The 18383-nt window shown below is 37.4% G+C and overlaps 1 protein-coding gene across 5 annotated transcripts in view; it reads right to left on the reverse strand.

Moving 5' to 3' along the window:
• fhod1 (formin homology 2 domain containing 1) overlaps window positions 1-18383 on the reverse strand; it is a 202520-nt gene that overhangs the window by 96860 nt on the left and 87277 nt on the right. For all 5 annotated transcript variants that reach the window (XM_051931675.1, XM_028809357.2, XM_028809353.2 and 2 more), the window contains 2 exons: window positions 1384-1451; window positions 932-1037 (listed from right to left, as the gene is read on the reverse strand). In XM_051931675.1, the coding sequence (XP_051787635.1) occupies window positions 932-1037; window positions 1384-1451 (174 nt within the window). The remainder of the gene's footprint in view (window positions 1-931; window positions 1038-1383; window positions 1452-18383) is intronic.

Here is an 18383-nt window from a genome sequence, read left to right on the forward strand (position 1 = left end):
AAAGACAGTGATTAATGCTTGGCGAAAAGTTTGAGGTAGAATTTGATTGTCTCTAGCTTCTGTAAATGTTGCTAATAGGAGGGGAGCTAGCTGAGCGGAGAATTTCTTAAAAAATTCGGCAGGGTAGCCATCAGGGCTTGCTGCTTTCCCGCCTTGAAGTGACTTTATAGCATCTAGTAATTCTGATAGCGCCAGAGGTTTATCCAGTTCCTCCGCACTAAAAGAATCTATTTGTGGTAACTGTAATGTATCCAGAAATGCATTAGATTGTGTGTTGTCTTCTTTAAACTCAGTAGAATATAAGGATTTATAGTAGTCTCTAAATGTGTGCATTATATTTTTATGGTCAATGATTTTGTCTCCATTCGTGCTGGGGATTACTGGGATTGCATTGCGAACTTCTTGCTTGTGGATTTGTTTATTATAATGATGTCTGGATTTATAAATTAGTTGTTCAGTTTCTTTAGTTGTCAAGAGGTTGAGTTCTGAATGCAGAGCCTGCCTTTTCCTATGTAGAGCCTCGCTTGGTTGCCTGGCATGTTCTTCATCTATTCTAGTAATTTCACTTTTTAGTTCTGATACTTTCTTGGTTTCTAATTTATTCCTGTGGGAAAGATATGAAATAATCTGTCCTCTTAAGAAGGCCTTTAAAGTTTACCCAGAGTATTCCTGCAGAAACCTCTGAGGATGTAACTTTGCATTTTAAATGTATAGATTCAAAAGTGATAATTTAACAATAAACCCAGACATTTTAATATAACTCAAACATAAATGTATGCAAATCTAAAAGTTGAATCTTACCAATACTACATTAACGTACACATAGGGTAAAGGTATGGTAAGCTTTAGTAATACTGGGAAGACAAAAGATGAAATGTCTCTTAAACACACACAAACATATTCAAATAGTCATTTCAGTAGTAGAACCCACCTCTCAAAATGTAATTCTGGTAGTTCTGATCTGCCTCAGCACCCACTTTAATGAGACAAGCAAGACCCTCAGAGATGACAAACTCCGGAACAAGATCCTTATCATCCTACAAAAAAGCAAACAACTCATGAATTGTGGTGCCTTTCACACTCTATTACAAGGGCTGCAATGGACAAATGATCTATAAGCTCTGGCAAAAATATCTTTGACCAAAAAAAAAAAAAAAAAAAAAAAAAAAAAAAATCAAATTATTCTATATTAAAATAACATTTCAAGCATATACAGTTTCTCCAGTAATGTCACCAAACCAACTGTTACATGAGGGATTAGCAATTCCATTAAAAAGAAAAAAAAAGCGGTTTTCCACTTTGTGACTTATTCTACATCTGTATGTTAACTAGTCCAAAATGGTTAACCAGGAAACCATTAGAAAGCACAAAAGTAACACTCACCTGAAACAACTGTTTAAGGGAGAATAGAGAGCGGCGGAGTTCAGGCCCATTTGAGTTATACAGCTTTTCTGAAACAAAAAAAATAAATATATAGTGTACACTTTTATTTACTCTTGTAGGTAGCAATTTTGACAACATATTACAAATACATGAAGGACCAGTTTGACACAGACAAGAAGAGATGATAGTAGCACTAACAGAAACAACGAGCCCTAAACATCTGCCTGTGGTCTTCATCAAACAAAAAGCAAATCATTTTACAACAATGAAAACAGTAATAGATTTAACCATAGTGTATGTCAATTATCCCTTTTGATTGAGTACATTGTCCTGTACACTCAGGTGACACAATTCAGTCCAGGTTGCAGGTGTGGAGTAACTTTAAAAAGTGAACTTGCTGAAAACATTATTGACAATACCATTTAACTAAACTGTTAAAATTGGGCAAGGCTCAAACAGACATTTATAAAAAAAATTAGGAAAATGTTTCAGAGTTTTCAACAAACTTATTAAAACCACTCGGCATTCTACATGGTGAAAATGACTCCATGTTCCCTGACTTTACGAAAAGCCAGGGGTTGTGGATCGCTAGATGCTGGTTCCAGTGCCCTGAGCTGCATTGTTGGACTTGGTTCTCCAATTCTGGTAGTGCACAAAAGGAGATCAATTGCATCCTCATGGGCAGACACTGGACTCCTTTTATCACTCCAAGATCAGGCTGTTTCTAATTGAGTTTGCATCCAGTTTGTGTGATGAACTTGCAGACTTGGATGCAACTTCCGACCCTAATGTGATGTGGGAGACCTTCCATGACAAGACCCTTAAGGTTGCAGAGGATTGCGTTGGTGTTGCTGGCATTCCCAGATGAAGGTATTTCATCTCACATGGCACCTCGAATATCACTGAGAAGAGTTTCAGCGCATGGCTTGATGGCAACTCTGGTCTGTACTGGGAACTGAGAAAGACTGCTGCGAGGGCTCCAAGGGCAGAGATGAAGGTGTTTGTTAAAGTAATCTGTGAATAAATAACTCAACATCTATGGTTTAGGGACCCACATTCTGCTAACAGAGGAATCATAGAATTGCATACATCTAAATTGGTTCCTCAGAGAGTTGCAGTCAGGGTGGGTGATTGAACTTTTCTTATGGATCATGCTGTAGTTGTGACCCACTGGCCTGGCTACTTTGAGCAGCTGTTTAAAGCTGGTCCCCTGGGTAGGACACTGGACATCTCTGGGTCCATGGTTCTTCAGATTGATCCTCCAATTCGCTGTGAACCACCCAGTCTCACTGTGATTGCACAGGTGGTGAAGCAGATGAAGGTCAGGAAGGCTACACGGATCTGCGATATCTGGGGTGAAATTCTCCAGGCTGGTGGTAAGGCTATCCTCTTAGTATTGCAAGCAATCTCTGCTTCCATTTGGAAGACGAGCGTCATCCAAATTGACTGAGAAAAGGGACTTGTCATCCCTATCTGGAAAGGGAAGAGTGAGTGCCTGGATTGCGGCAACTAAAGGGTGATAACTGTTTTGCTATATTGCTGCGCGACATGGATGCTGTCCAGTGACCTGAGACGAAGACTGGACTCCTTTGCTACGGAGTCTCTTTGGAGAATCCTTGGATACTGCTGGTTTGACTGTGTGTTGAATTAGTGGTTGCACATACAGTCCTGAATGAGGCATATTACCTGCATTGTAAGGAAGCGTCAGATATGGCACTATGGCCATGTGACACAAAGCTGAAAGAGTTTGTTTTGTTTTTTTTTTACTCACTCTGTCTTTCCTAACTTTAAAACAGCATCCAGCATGAATGCATGGAATAAGATAAGCAGTTTACTGGCTGTTGGCTAAAAGACTTCCACTGCTTTTTCTTTTCTTTCAATCTTAAATAGCATAATCTAGCTTTCCAATTCAGCCCACAATTGTACTTTTACCTCCAGGGACCACTGCATTACCCCCATCCTAAATACATATTTTATCATGGTGTGCAAAACCATAAAATACAACTGGAAAAAAAATGGCAAGTAAAATGGCCACAGGACAGTTATTATAAACATGACATACATATTTTTGCTTCTAAGACTTTTCTCCAGGTACTTCATTATTTTTCATATCCCAAATGTGTATGAAAATCTCAGGTGTTACTTTAAAATGACTTGATCAATGAGAACATGGTGGTCCAGACTAGATTAGGGTAAATGTTACATACATGTAACAAAGTTTTCATTTAAAAAAAAAGAGCCTCGGTTTATCAGAAATCAGATTGTGACAATATATCTAAACATACATTGATAGTATACTATATTATATAAAACACATACACACACATATTCATTTCTGTATTCTTACTTACCATAACCAGTATCAGTTTTGTCTAATTTAACCCATTCTGACAACACTGCGCACAAGACAAGGAACAAAAATAGCTATGCTATTCTCGTGCACTACATAAGAAATAATGTCATAAGGTAAGGTTTCTGCACTTGGCAAGGGAGTGTTGAGCTGTACTGTAGTTTGGGCTGTTAATCTATGCCAGTCTGCATTCATGTCTTATTTCTAGACTCATGCAGTGCTTTGATCTCAATGTAAAGGACACTAAAAGCACTGTAGAAGCTTAAAAACTAAAACTAAACCACATATTTGCATGTTGTATTCTTCATGGTTCTGAAACATATACAAGTATGCTATGTTCACCTGTTCAGTAAAATGATGATTGTCACATCTGCCATACTGTTGATGTTACAGGTTGTATTTTCGTCTGGTAAGAACTACGTGGACAGGAAATTCTATTCTCATGGGAGATTATACAGACTGTAGAAATAAACGTTTCAGCCTTCACCATTACAGGAAATGACAAGTAGCAAACATTTTAGTTCTTAAAAGGCAAAAAAATGTCCTAAAATGCTTTCATGTACATTGCTAAACAGAAAGGACTATATTGAAGGTCGGAGCTGAAAGACTGAAAATTTTTAAATATTAACAAGTTATAATTCCTCACAAAATATCTGGACAGTTAAAGACAACAGTGGAAAGACAGGACATCTGCTTGTGCAACACAAAGGACACAAAATGTTTTTTGAGCCAATGGCAACAATCTAGGATCTAGCACCCAGGCAAAGTGTCTTGAAGAGTTACAGACAAAAGGTGTGCCAAACAAAGTCAACTCCCAAACAGGCAGCTACTTTAGTATAATGTGCATACTAAACATTGTTTTATTTCTCACTAATCTACCTGTCAAACTTGGATATATTTTTTCTCCCCAACAGAATATTAAATTATTTAATGCTATATATCATTGTAATTTACAAAATCTACCAAGTGAAGCTAATTAATTTGATAACAAAATAAAGTTTTATCCCTCCAACACATTTCTTGATACATACCGAGTTAATGAGGAAGTATGTTATAAGCAACACACGCACACGCACACACACCCCAGCTCTTGAGCATGGCATCTAACTTTGTGCCAAATAAAGATAAGAGTCTGCAAGTTCTGATAAAAAAAATAAATAAACAAGATTCATAGTTAAGTCAGGGTACTTTCAAGGAAATCTAGGTTGGGTAAAGGTATGCATAGTACTAATTTCCAAGAAGCACTATGCTGATACACAAAAATATCAATGAACTTATGATGTGTCATCTGCAGAGGGAGCTATAAGCTTATTTATCAAAATCATTACTGTTACTGGACTAGTTTCAGCACAAGATGTATTTGCCAGCAGCAAGAGTTTGATTCTACTTTGGGTGCAACTTCAAAATAGAGCCATATAAAGGCAAACACAACAAAAGAACATTATTCAAATTTTGGGGAAGCTTTTAGGTAGAATAGCACATTCCTGCAAAGACTGGCAAATATCCAGCCCTCAAAATTACTAGCAGACACTGTATTGGAGTTACAGCCCAGACCATCAGAGACTGCAGTTTTATAGTTCTGAGAAGCAAGCTCAGTATGACTGCCTGAGTCTAATCTCTCTTCAGAAAGCAGTGGTACAGAAATCAAAAATGAATGCACCCTTTTTATGTTCTATAGGTACTGTTTTATCATCCATCCATCCATTTTCCAACCCGCTGAATCCGAACACAGGGTCACGGGGGTCTGCTGGAGCCAATCCCAGCCAACACAGGGCACAAGGCAGGAACCAATCCCGGGCAGGATGCCAACCCACCGCAGGACACACACAAACACACCAAGCACACACTAGGGCCAATTTAGAAACGCCAATCCACCTAACCTGCATGTCTTTGGACTGTGGGAGGAAACCGGAGCACCCGGAGGAAACCCACGCAGACACGGGGAGAACATGCAAACTCCACGCAGGGAGGACCCGGGAAGCGAACCCAACCCAGGTCCCCAGATCTCCCAACTGTGAATTTGCACTTTGATTTGTAAGTGAATTGGTTACATTTAAGTTTTTTAATTTAGTATTTAAAGGATTTTAGATATTATAGTGAACTTCCATTATGGAAAATAAATGGGCTGTCACTCTGTTCACTCAGCGTTAACAATAAAACATTCTATTATGAAACTAATGCCTAGAGATCGTTGCCATTAACAAAGGAATCAATTTTTGTGTTTCTCCAGACATGCATCCAAGACATGTTTGTGAAAACACTACAAACCCTTATGGTCCACCATCCTCTAAGTAGTTAGGCTATATTTTGCCCTTTTACTTGAAAGAAAAAAAAAATAACAGAACACTACTCAAACAAACAAACAAACACCTAGCAAAGTGAACCATACATATAGACAGTTCTATGTAAACCAGTTCTTTGTATATTAGAAAAAGGACAGCAAAATAAAAAGCACTTTGCAAAGTTAATTTAAGATTTTATTAATGTCTTGTGAAAAAAACATGAACAGATCTTCATAAACAAAATTCAGATTTTTTCCCAAATTGAGGTAATATAGAATGCGTCATGTTTTGAGATATTACTCTTATTCTCACCATTGAGACACCAATGCAAAACTAACTTATAGATACCTGATGAAACTATCTAGAAATAATGAAGTCTACCCAAAATGCCTGAATATTTTCTTATACTTCTCAAACCTTATGTGTAAAGAATAATGTAATTAATTAAATATAATTAATTCTATGAGTATCCACATACACATTTTTCATTGTTTAGCTGAAACAATTATGCTAGGCTTACTTTGTCAAAGTGCTTTGAGCATTCTCAAAATTTCCTGGCACTATGAAAAACTATTTTAAGTGGAACTTTTTAGCTTTAAAAGTATTACACAACCTTTAGTCCAGGTTGAGATTTCTCTAGATAGCATCCACTGCAACTTGGTTGTACAGTGACAAGTACTGTCCCCATGGCTACATAGGCAGCTGAAAAGTATACCACATATTATCGGCAAAGCTTTGCACATTATATGTAATAGAATTTCATGATATACAATGTGAGTTATGTATTAATGAATATTTATATGTATATGCTAAAGGATGACACAGTTCCCATACAAGTTAATGCTAGATTAATTGATAGAATTTCCTTTGTACAGTATCTGAAGAGATTTCAGTTTTGAATGTATAGTTAATGTTACTGGACATGTGTGCTTGTGTGGGTTCCCTCCTAAATTCCAAACTTGCACAAATTAGATTAAAATATGAATCTACATTGTCCCATTGAGTGACTGCGTGGGTACATGGTGTGCATGTGATGTAGGCTCAATGAAGAGCTGCTATACCATTCCAGGGTTGATTTTAGTATTTTAACTGTGTTATGCAGTCAGAATAAGGATTTCTCAATGTGAAACTGTACAGGAAAAAAATATTCAGAAAATTGAAGAATGTATGTATGGGAATTTACATTTGTCAATAAAAAACAGCATTTTTCAAACACAGAAGATTGTTTTTTTAAATCTGAATTTTTTACTTTGTATTTATTTGCTACACCTCCTGTCAACACACAGACTTTTAAAACATTTTTGTTTTATTTCTTCATTCTGAGGAACTCAACTTTGAATTGTTCATCCTCTTATAACAGAAGTGGATGTGCTTTTAAAGGCAAAAAAAATCTCTGAATGGTCAGAATATTTCTTTTACTGATTACTGCTTAAAAATAACCAGGAAAACACACTGTACTTTGTTTCTTACCAAAGCAGCTAATATCCTTGGGAAGGAATTGGCTCATCTTGTATTGACACTACAGATATACACGTCTTGAGGCCTGGAAGTGAGTAGGTTCAGCAGCTCATGTAGGTGGGTCTGACAAAGCCGTTCTGCACAAAGAAGCAAGTCAACTCCTTTCTAAATTGAATATAAAGCCTGGTCTGGCAGAATTCACAAGGCTTTATTTAAATTCGGCTCAAATGCGCTGCACTAAGAAAGATTCCAGATAAATTAATGATGTGAAGGGGATGGCAGCAAGAAAGGCATTTTATTAATCTTAGGCAACCAAAGAACCCACTGAGAAACATGAAACTCCGGACGTTGAACCATACAACAAGAGGCTCTGGGAATGCATTCTTATTTCACTTCCGCCTAGCAAATTATGTGGAGGAGAAATACGCTGGCAAGCTACTATCTAAACATTTGACCTTCTAATGCAAAGATGTGTTCAGTGTCACAATCAATATATAACAGGATACAGCAAATGAGTGAGGCAAAAGAAGAGACAAGTTAAGATGACGGATACGAAAATGCAAAGCATATTTAGGCTTAACAGTTACTTTTAAATTGAGCACACTGCAGACTGTTCATACTGCCAAGTCAAAGCAAACAATCCCTACAAGTGAAGAGATGCTTGTCTAGAGGATTAAAAGCTACTGGATGAAAACAATGACAATAAACAAGCACGCCTTGCAGGGTTCCCTATTGAAACTTGCCCCACCATCAGACCCTCAAAAACCCAACGCAAAGACGTAAATGAATCCCAAACAACAATTATGTACACAACAACCTCCAAGATTAAGCTATATATCCAGTATATAAAAGTGGATTTTATGGTTTACTGTATCAATCAGTCTTTTGTCTTGCATGGTACACTCAATGGCAAACATGTTTCTAAGGTCAAAGATGCATAAGTTACCTCCAAGGCTGTAGCACAGGCAGGTACAGTCATATGAAAAAGTTTGGGAACCCCTCTCAGCCTGCATAATAATTTACTTTACTTTCAACAAAAAAATAAAAAAAGATAACGGTGGTATGTCTTTCATTTCCTAGGAACATCTGAGTACTGGAGTGTTTTCCAAACAAAGATTTTTAGTGAAGCAGTATTTAGTTGTATGAAATTAAATTAAATGTGAAAAACTTGCTGTGCAAAAATGTGGGTACCCTTGTAATTTTACTGATTGGAATGCATGTAACAGCTCAATACTGACTACTTGCAACACCAAATTGGTTGGATTAGCTCATCAAGCCTTGAACTTCATAGACAGGTGTGTCCAATCATGAGAAAAGGTATTTAAGGTGGTCAATTGCAAGTTGTGCTTCCCTTTAGCTCTCCTCTGAAGAGTGACAGCATGGGATCCTCAAAGCAACTCTCAAAAGATCTGACAACAAAGATTGTTCAGTATCATGGTTTAGGGAAAGGCTATAAAAAGCTCTCTCAGGTTTAAACTGTCAGTTTCAACTGTAAGGAATGTAATCAGGAAATGGAAGGCCACAGGCACAGTTACTGTTAAACCCAGCAGGTCTGGCAGGCCAAGAAAAATACAGGAGCGGCATATGCGCAGGATTGTGAGAATTGTTACAGACAACCCACAGATCACCTCCAAAGACCTGCAAGAACATCAACCCAATATCAACAAATTCTTCAGGATAAATGTTCAATCATCAGTCACAAAGTTGAAGTTTTGCAGGGTTTGGATATTCCTACAAGGCAATGACCCAAAACAGTTCGAAATCTACAAAGGCATTCATGCAGAGGGAGAAGTTCAATGTTCTGGAATGGCCGTCACAGTCCCCTGACTTGAATATCATTGAAAATCTATGGGATGATTTGAAGCAGGCTGTCCATGCTCGGTAGCCATCAAATTTAACTGAACTGGAGAGATTTTGTATGGAAGAATGGTCAAAAATACCTCCATCCACAATCCAGACACTCATCAAAGGCTATAGGAGGCATCTAGAGGCTGTTATATTTGCAAAAGGAGGCTCAACTAAGTATTGATGTAATATCTCTGTTGGGGGTGCCCAAATTTATGCACCTGTCTAATTTTGTTATGATGCATATTGCATATTTTCTGTTAATCCAATAAATTTAATGTCACTGCTGAAATACTACTGTTTCCATAAGGCATGTCATATATTAAAAGGAAGTTGCTACTTTGAAAGCTCAGCCAATGCTAAACAAAAATCCAAAGAATTAAGAGGGGTTCCCAAACTTTTTCATATGACTGTATATACATGTCAGAAATGACAGGGCTGCTGCATAATGTTTAAAATCAAATTCAATACTTTCTAACTCAAAAAAAAAAAAAAAAAAAGGTTTTAAAATTTTCATTTTATTAACTTATAAATGGAAATGATCCAGAAATTGGTTTCAACATCACATCTATTGGGAGGGAAATTATAAAGTCATATTTAGGATTGCAATAACCACAAAAGAAATTCTTTTCAAGCAGCTAAAAATAAAAACTATTTTCAGTTACCTTCACAAACATCCTTTTATTTTTGTTTGGATACAAGACCTGCCAGAGTAATTTTCCTTATTTACCATTAATTTTGGTACCCATCATCAAAATTACATTATACTTTTAATTTGTTACACATTGATGTTACTATATTTATATGGACTTGGAGGAAAACTCACAAAATTAGTTATTATATTCAGGCAGTAACACTTATTTCTGCTGCTAACCTCCGAGTATATTTTCCCTTGCTTGATCATCAGTTACTTTAAAAGGTAGGAGCTGAAAGGACACTTGCAAAGGTGTGGGTTCCATTCCTAGCCTAATTTCAAATTCTCCATTTGCCTGCATAGGTGTTTCTCCAAGGACTCCTTTATTTTTCCCCCTCGCCCTGTTGGCTTGCATGTTCGGTAAATTCTCAACTCATAAAACACATATGGTTTACTTACATAAGAAATGTTTGTGTTGAGCATATTGTTTTTTTTATCATTTATTGCATGGTTGTTTTATTACATTGTTGCATACTCCGCCTGCAAAACCTTTGACATTATGCATACTAGAATATATAAAACTAAATTTGTTAACTGTCATAGGGTCACCTGCTCTGAACATTAGAATAATCATGAAGAGAACAGGCCATTCAGCCCAACAAACCTCGTCAGCCCTATCCTCTTAATTCTCTAAATAAAAAAAAAAAAAAAAAAAAATCAAGTCTACTAAAGTCTACCACAATACTTGGTAGCATATTCCAAGTGTCTATTGTTCTCTATGTAAAGAAAATCTTCCTAATATTTGTGTGAAATTTATCCTTAGTTTCCAACTGCGTCCTTGTGTTCTTCAGGAACTCATTTTTAAATAAGTCTCAATCCACTGTACTAATTCCCTTTATAATTTTAAACACTTCAATCATATCTCCTCTTAATCTTGTTTTGCATAAAATGAAAAGGCTCAGCTCTTTAATTCTCTCCTCATCCCCTGTAGCCCTGGAATGAGTAAAGTCATTCTTTTTTGGAATTTTTCTAGCACTGCCAAGTCCTTTTTGTAGCTTGGAGACCAAAACAGCACACAGTATTCCAGATAACGCCTCAATAGTTTGTTATAGAGCTTCAGCATAACCTCCTTGGACTTGTACACTACACATCGTGCTATATAACCTAACATTCTGTTAGCCTTCTTAACCTTCTTATCATTACATTTTTTCTTACAAAAACATGTAAAAAGTGTTGCATTTTTTTTAGATTAAAAAAAAAAAATAACATTTATTAAATCTGATCCATCTGCTGTAAAACATGCAAAACACTAAAAGTACAAAGTCAGCAATGTAGAAAGTATAATAAGGATACAAATAATAAAAACTATAATGAATAATAATAAAAATAAAAATAATGCTAACACCGTATATACTGTCAAAATGTGTTGTTTGTTTGGTATATCTTGAAGCATGGTTAAACACTTAATCCAAAGTCAAAGTCGGGACGATAGTAGTGCGATTCCTTGTAGATTTTCTTACCAGACTGATCAGCTTTTGAACAGCACACTGCACATGTGCGATTGACACTTTTGGATTCATCAGAATCACTTTTAGTTTCAATTTTACTGCCTGAAGAAAGACTCAATTCATCTACACCAGGCATGCCAAACACGCGGCCCGCAACAGAAATCTGTGCGGCCCGCATGACAGATCCTAGTTAGCACTGAACTTGTACAAAATGATTACTATCATTTGTGATTGAATCATTCTGCATCTTCGGTGTTACTTATGGACTTTTCTTACTTCTGCCTTCTGATAAAAGCGCGTTTTCCCATGGCATTACAGTACCGGAAACGTCATCTGCTAGTTTAGCCACGAGCCTTGACCAAAGTTAATGAGCCGCAGCGTCACAACTGAAGTGATAGGCTGCAGCAGGGGTGGCCTTAGGCATGTGGAAACTGTGCACCTGCACAGTGCTGCCAAATCCCAGGGGCCACCACGCCAATATACATTGAATATAAAACAAAGAGAAAATAATGACACAGCTGACGGCAATGTGGCCGAAAAACATTGTTTCTTGTTAATTAGTACGCTGTATTTACAAATGTCGCTAGAGTCGGAGCAGTAAGCTATATGTAGTATTATAATGTTTTGCCGTAATGAGAATATCATGGGCTGCCACTTGACTTTCAAGTTACGAACACGCGTATATAGAAGCGTGTCATGAGCACGAGGCGGCTATGCAGTGTCCGCAACGGATGTGGCCATCCGCCGTGCATAAGATACCATATTGACATTGCCAGGCGAAGGGGCCACCGATTTCTTTCTCTGCCCAGGACCGCCACGATCCTAGAGCCGCTCCTGCTGAGGCTACACTACTGACTGGGCTGCTGAGACTGGTCACTGGGCAGAACTGACCATCACGAGTAGTAATAGCCCGCATATTTTCACATTTTTTTTGCTCTAGTTTCATGTAATTTTGTGCTAGTATTGTAACGAACAGTGTACGCGAGAAGTTGGCGAGTTGTTTATTAACATATTTTTGTGATTTTGAGTTTGTAAAATTATTGTAGGTCAGGTGGCTTTTTGCATATCGGCTTATTTTACAATACTAAGTTTACTTCAAAGTTTATAAAGTAAAATTTGATTTTTGGAGGATTTGTTTTCCAACTTGAATTACTGAGCAATGAATTCAGTGAGCATTTTCGTGATTTCAGTTCACACAAACAGGGCATTGCGCTATTCTCTTACAACGTTGAGAATGTGCCTGAGAATATCCAAATGGAATTGATTGAAGTGCGGACAGATTCTATTCTGAAGGCAAAATACAACAAAGTTGGTGTGCCAGGCTTGCATGCTTACCTGCCACCCTCGTATGTGCAGATCCGTAAGTTGGCATCGAGAGTACTGTCAATGTTCGGAAGCACTTACCTTTGTGAGCAATTGTTTTCGTTAATGAAAGCTACCAAAACCCCACATCACTCAAGAATTACCGTAGAGCACCTTTCATCCCTCATAAAAGTTGCAGCTGCATAAGATTTCAAGCCTGATATTGATGAGATGGTTACTAACAAGAGATGCCAAGTGTCGGGACAAAATAAATAAATCTCACACTGGAAGGCTCCTATATAAGCAATGAATATAATATCATGAATATAATATAATAAGGACCTAGCTAAGAGGCTAAGACTCTAATTCTATACTGTTGTATGGAGTCTGCATGGAAATAAATTGCTTTTCTTTAAAACTTTAAACTTTAAGTGTTACATTTTTTAAAGTTTTCAGTATTGGAAAGAAAGCTACAGTAATTTTGTATAATAGTATTTGTTAAAGTATGGCCCGCTGACGCATGTATGGCAGTCGAAGCGGCCCACCAATGGTAGTGAGTTTGACATGCCTGATCTACACTGCATGTATCATTGTTAAGACAATGCAACACCTGGGCTGCTGAAAAATGTTTAAGAGACGCCATTATGAGGATATGAGAAGACATGTCTGCACTATTGCCCGGGTAACACAGAGGCTTGTCGCTTACACAAGACATGCCTATATTGTTTTCTGAACAACGCTAATACTGTTGGCATTTTTTACAGCCCGAGTAATCCTTGGGTCTAACGCTTACACAAGACACGTCTATACAGTTGCCCGAGTGACACTCGGAATAATGCTAAAGAGGTTAATGGCTTCTAAATGCTGCCAGGAAGTTGTGTACAGTCCACAACAACTCCTAAATCCTTCTCATAAGGTGTACTTTTGATATTCAAATCTCCCATTGTGTATTCACACCCGACATTTTTAGTTCCTACATGTAATACTTTACATGCAATAACATAAAATTTCATCTGCCAAAAAACTGCCAAGCCTGTATGCTATCTAAGTCCCTCAATGGATTCCAGATATCTGCCAATCCACCTATCTTGGTATCATCTGCATACTTAACCAGCTTGTTACTTAAATTCCTGTCCAAATGACTTATGTATATTAAAAATAGCAGAGGTCCTAGCAAAATCAGCAAATTCTGGTAAGGCTCCACACACCATAACCCTTTGCTTCCTACGCCAGAATATATGGACATAGGTGATATGACAGAAGTGCGACCTTCGAAATGCAGATCACGCGGCACGGCAGAAGCAACAAGCCAGTAGCTGATCGAGCAAAGAGGAGGTTAAAAAAATAAATAATAAATAAATAAAAATAAAAAAACACTGTATGCATTTCCCATTGTATCACTGTTTAAGAGGGGGTGTCACGGAGAAGCGATCGTGTCTCCTTGAGGTGCATTCAGCCCGTTCCCCCCCCCCCCTTCACAACGCGAGTGGCAGAGACGCAAAGTGGTTAGCGCGTAGTGCAGGCGGGAGGGAGGGAAGCGAGCAGGGGGCAAAGCTCGCTAGTACTACTAAAATACTGAAATAATTTCTTTGGGTCATCTTTCAACTTACTCTGCTATATTCCGCTCTTACATCCTTAATATTCTGCTTGCCCTCATGTTCTCATATGCCATAATTCACTCTGGAGTTATTAGTCATATGCAACTGTTTTTTTTTCCCATGGAACTGTTTTTTTAACAAACACACATTGTTTGTTTCATTTCTTTTTATCAATATATATTCACTTTACTATTTCACATACTGTTTTCTTTTTTGCCTGTTTTAATCGTCAACTGGGGAAGTCATTTGGAAGAGATATGGCTTGTCTAGTCTAACATTTCCTCAGTTTGGCCGGCTGTGAGTCTTGGTGGTGTAGCTGCTGTTCTGGATGAGTGGGTCGGCCGTTACAACCTTAGAGAGGCACATAGATGTTTCTATGAGGTTAATTTTACTTTTCTCAGCTTGTTGAATATCCACTGCTAGATAATTGTTGTTCCAAAACATATTCACAAGATACAAACAGGGAAATAGGGGTATTACAAGGGTTCTCTAACTCACAAGATTGCTCCTTAGCTGCAGTTAAGTTTAAAATACTAAACACTACAGTACTTTCATAATGTAGGATTATGCGCTCTTTTATAATGTTAGTCATGAATAACATATTCAGTATAAAAACGTGAAACTCTTGAACATTTGGCTTGGGAAATCCCACTATTTTACAGAAAGTTGCAATGACTGCTACAGAGATGTATATACAGACAAGCATTTCATGAATTTTGGAATTTGTTCAATAGGATGTGTTTTCCAGAACAGATGCATTTTATTTGCAAAAATTACAGACAAACAGGAAAATCAATTCTTTATTAGACATTAACACCCAAACAGCTTTGGAAGTGTGTGCAAACAGGAACCTAGAGCAAACAACTGTTTAAAGCAGTATCCTGATGCATTTATGCCTCAGGATAAAAAAAAAAGAAACAAAAACATGGGAAACTCACAGTACACTTCCTCCACAAAAAATTAGATTTTTTTTTTTTTAAAAACAGGATACACACAGACATGCAACACAATTTTCAAAGCTTGAAAGAGGTCAAAATATACTTTTTACAGTAAATCCAATTCCCCAGCAGCGATTACAAACAAACATCAATGTCACAGAAAATGCCTTTGGAGACCTTCCATTTTGCAGAATGTCACTAGAGGTTCCAGGATTCACTTTCTGAAATATATTGAAAATAGGAAAACTTAATCTCCAATTCTCTAAACCATGAGCCAAGGAATTTCTGCATTTGTATTACTATATACAGATTTTCAGTTTGACTCTTGCTTCAAGAAAAAGACAGGAACTGGTAAAACATTTGGCTACAATTATGATTTTATTGCGTGATTAAATGTGCTAATCCCAGTGGCAATTAAGAACAGATAGACATCAGAACAAAGCGGACAACATGACCCCATATTTAAAAAAAAAAGCAGAAAAAGAATAAACAGGGCATCAGTCATGACATACACAGATAATTCTAAATACTGTATTTCCTGCTACTATTTTACAAATATATTTCATTTACTAAATGAATTCAATAGAAAAAATGAATGCAATACATTATTAAATACTACTAAGCAAGTTACAAAGTTGATGAATGAACATGTGAGTAAAATACTTTTACTTCATTGTAACTTCATTTGAGCCAAGAAATTACAGAAGTTACTTCTCCTATAGATGTACTTTAGCATTAAATTCAATTTAGTGAATTACTGCATGTTTATAATGGAATAAGTAAATGTACTTGAATTCAATAGTTTTCCTAAATGAGTAAAAAAAAAAAAAAAAAAAAACTTTCCCCACAATTAAGAGAAGAACCTTTTCTTGCTTTTGGACTTCTAGTCTCTATTTTATTTCAGTTCCTTGCCTTTCTTTGATGTTGTTTTCCCTTGTGTAATCACAAGCTTACGTAAAGACAAATCCTGGCATTTTAGCATTTTGTTCATTCTGCCACAGATGGAAAGAGGTGGCAGTTTTAAATAAAGCTACAAATGCCTTTAGAAGAAAAGAAAGAATGACAGGGTGGATAAGGAAATAAAAGGCCACTGCCGTTTGAAGTTATGCCAAACAGTTATCTGCAAGAATAGAAGATGAAGGTCTGTTTCTGAAAACATGGCAGTGTGAGTTTAAGACCCACTCAAATTTCTCAGGAGCCAAAGCACACAGGATGACCTTAATAAGGCTAACCATCAGCATTAGAGAATGAGTCAGGGATAAACTAGAGTCCAGATATGTGAAAAACATATGGTGCAAGCTGAAATGTATAGGGTACAGTAGCTGACAGATAAATAATGAAACAAGAATGTATGCACCCACAAAATTCAGCTTATATTGATATAAAAGCATAAAGACAACCCATAAAAAGTTTAATATATCAAACTTACTGTACTCTAAGAGGAATTAAGGTCTGTCTTAATCCTGATGTTAAATGGCCTTATCAAGAATGCCTCTAGACAAAGACAACGGGCTAAGTTGCTTCTGGCATGAAAAGTCACTTAATGATGTTGTAACCACTTATTGATTGCCGAGTACTCTGACAACAATAAGCAAAACCAATACAGTGCTTTGCCAAAGTCTTAAGTACTTGTGAAAAAAAGCTTTAACACAGAAATACTTTAAAATCTGTTGTGACAATACCACTTGTTACAGAATTCCCAATTCCTCTTTTTGCTGCAGATAATTTTTTTTTTAAGATTTTGACTGTTTCTGGAGTCATTACCATGCCACAAAATTAGGCTGGGAAAGATTAAATACTTCCCTAGTTGTACTGCATGATAGATAAGAATCTGCCTGTACTTCTCAGCAGTAACAGGCCAATCAATTTTCTTGACTGTTGCCTGTGGACATTCATCCATATACTATTTTCCTGCCCTTCAACAGACAAATTACCTTTTGTTTGAGATCAAAATCTGAAATGTATAGAATCAGCCCTAAGTACTTTGTCTTTCCCTGCCCTCAGTCCCTGCACATTTGTATGTAGACAAGCCATGTGGCTGTATTTCTACCCTGGAAGAATGGCTTTTTGGTGACACCTTTTCCATGAAAACCACTACTGACAAGACTTCTTCGGACTGTTGTGTGTATACAAGGGTCCTAGTGGTTTCTGCCAGTTCTGTGATGATAGTGGTACTGGACATCGTCTGATTTCAAAGAAAAGTAAGCTTGATATATTTCTCAATTCCTGCTCTACATTTCCGTGGCTGACCACTGCATTTCCATGGCCTCACTCATTCTCTTTTCTTTGTGCTTATACAGAAGGGCATGAATAATACATCTGGAAACACCCATCTGCCACAAACTTTCTGCCTGCCACTATGCTCAGTTTTGCTATTGTGTAAAATTTTCAGGTTGAAACACCATGTCTACTGCAGTTTCACCTTTTTAACTCAAGTGTTTTTTAGTACTATGTTCATTTCTTTAAGAACATTCAAAACTCATTGTTTTGCAATACAACAATTTGGAACTCTTAAAATACACTAAAATTGACACACTAATCCAAAATCCATATTACTAACCGAGAATGGTAAACCGGAAGGCACAGACAGGTACACGGCGATGGACGCAGGAGACATAGCGCACAGGCGCCTACAGCGCGCGTCTCATAAACCACAAGCGAAGTCTGATCCACCGCGAACGAAGGAGTCATGGCACAAAAACGAAAGAGCTCAACTAACGTAAATAAAACATGAATCCATATTACTAACCGAGAATGGTAAACCGGAAGGCACAGACGCAGGTACACGGCAATGGACGCAGGAGACAGTGCGCAGGTGCCTACAGCGCGTGTCTCATAAACCACAAGCGAATGTTGGTTTCGTCCGTTTATAGGAGATGGACGTCTGAAGCAGAGCTCCGCTAGCAGCGGCTTTATTTTCCCACGTATTTCATATTATTTAGAGGTATCCTGTATTTAACCCGACCAAGGAACTTCCACTACAATATACAAGCATGAGTAACAAGAAGAAAAGTCAGAAAGAACCAGAAAAGAAACTTAAAGCTGTATCAAAGTCTGGGCAGACTTCCGGCCTGAGTGCAAGTGC

Source organism: Erpetoichthys calabaricus, chromosome 9, assembly GCF_900747795.2.
Source record: "Erpetoichthys calabaricus chromosome 9, fErpCal1.3, whole genome shotgun sequence".
Classification (NCBI taxonomy): domain Eukaryota; kingdom Metazoa; phylum Chordata; class Cladistia; order Polypteriformes; family Polypteridae; genus Erpetoichthys; species Erpetoichthys calabaricus.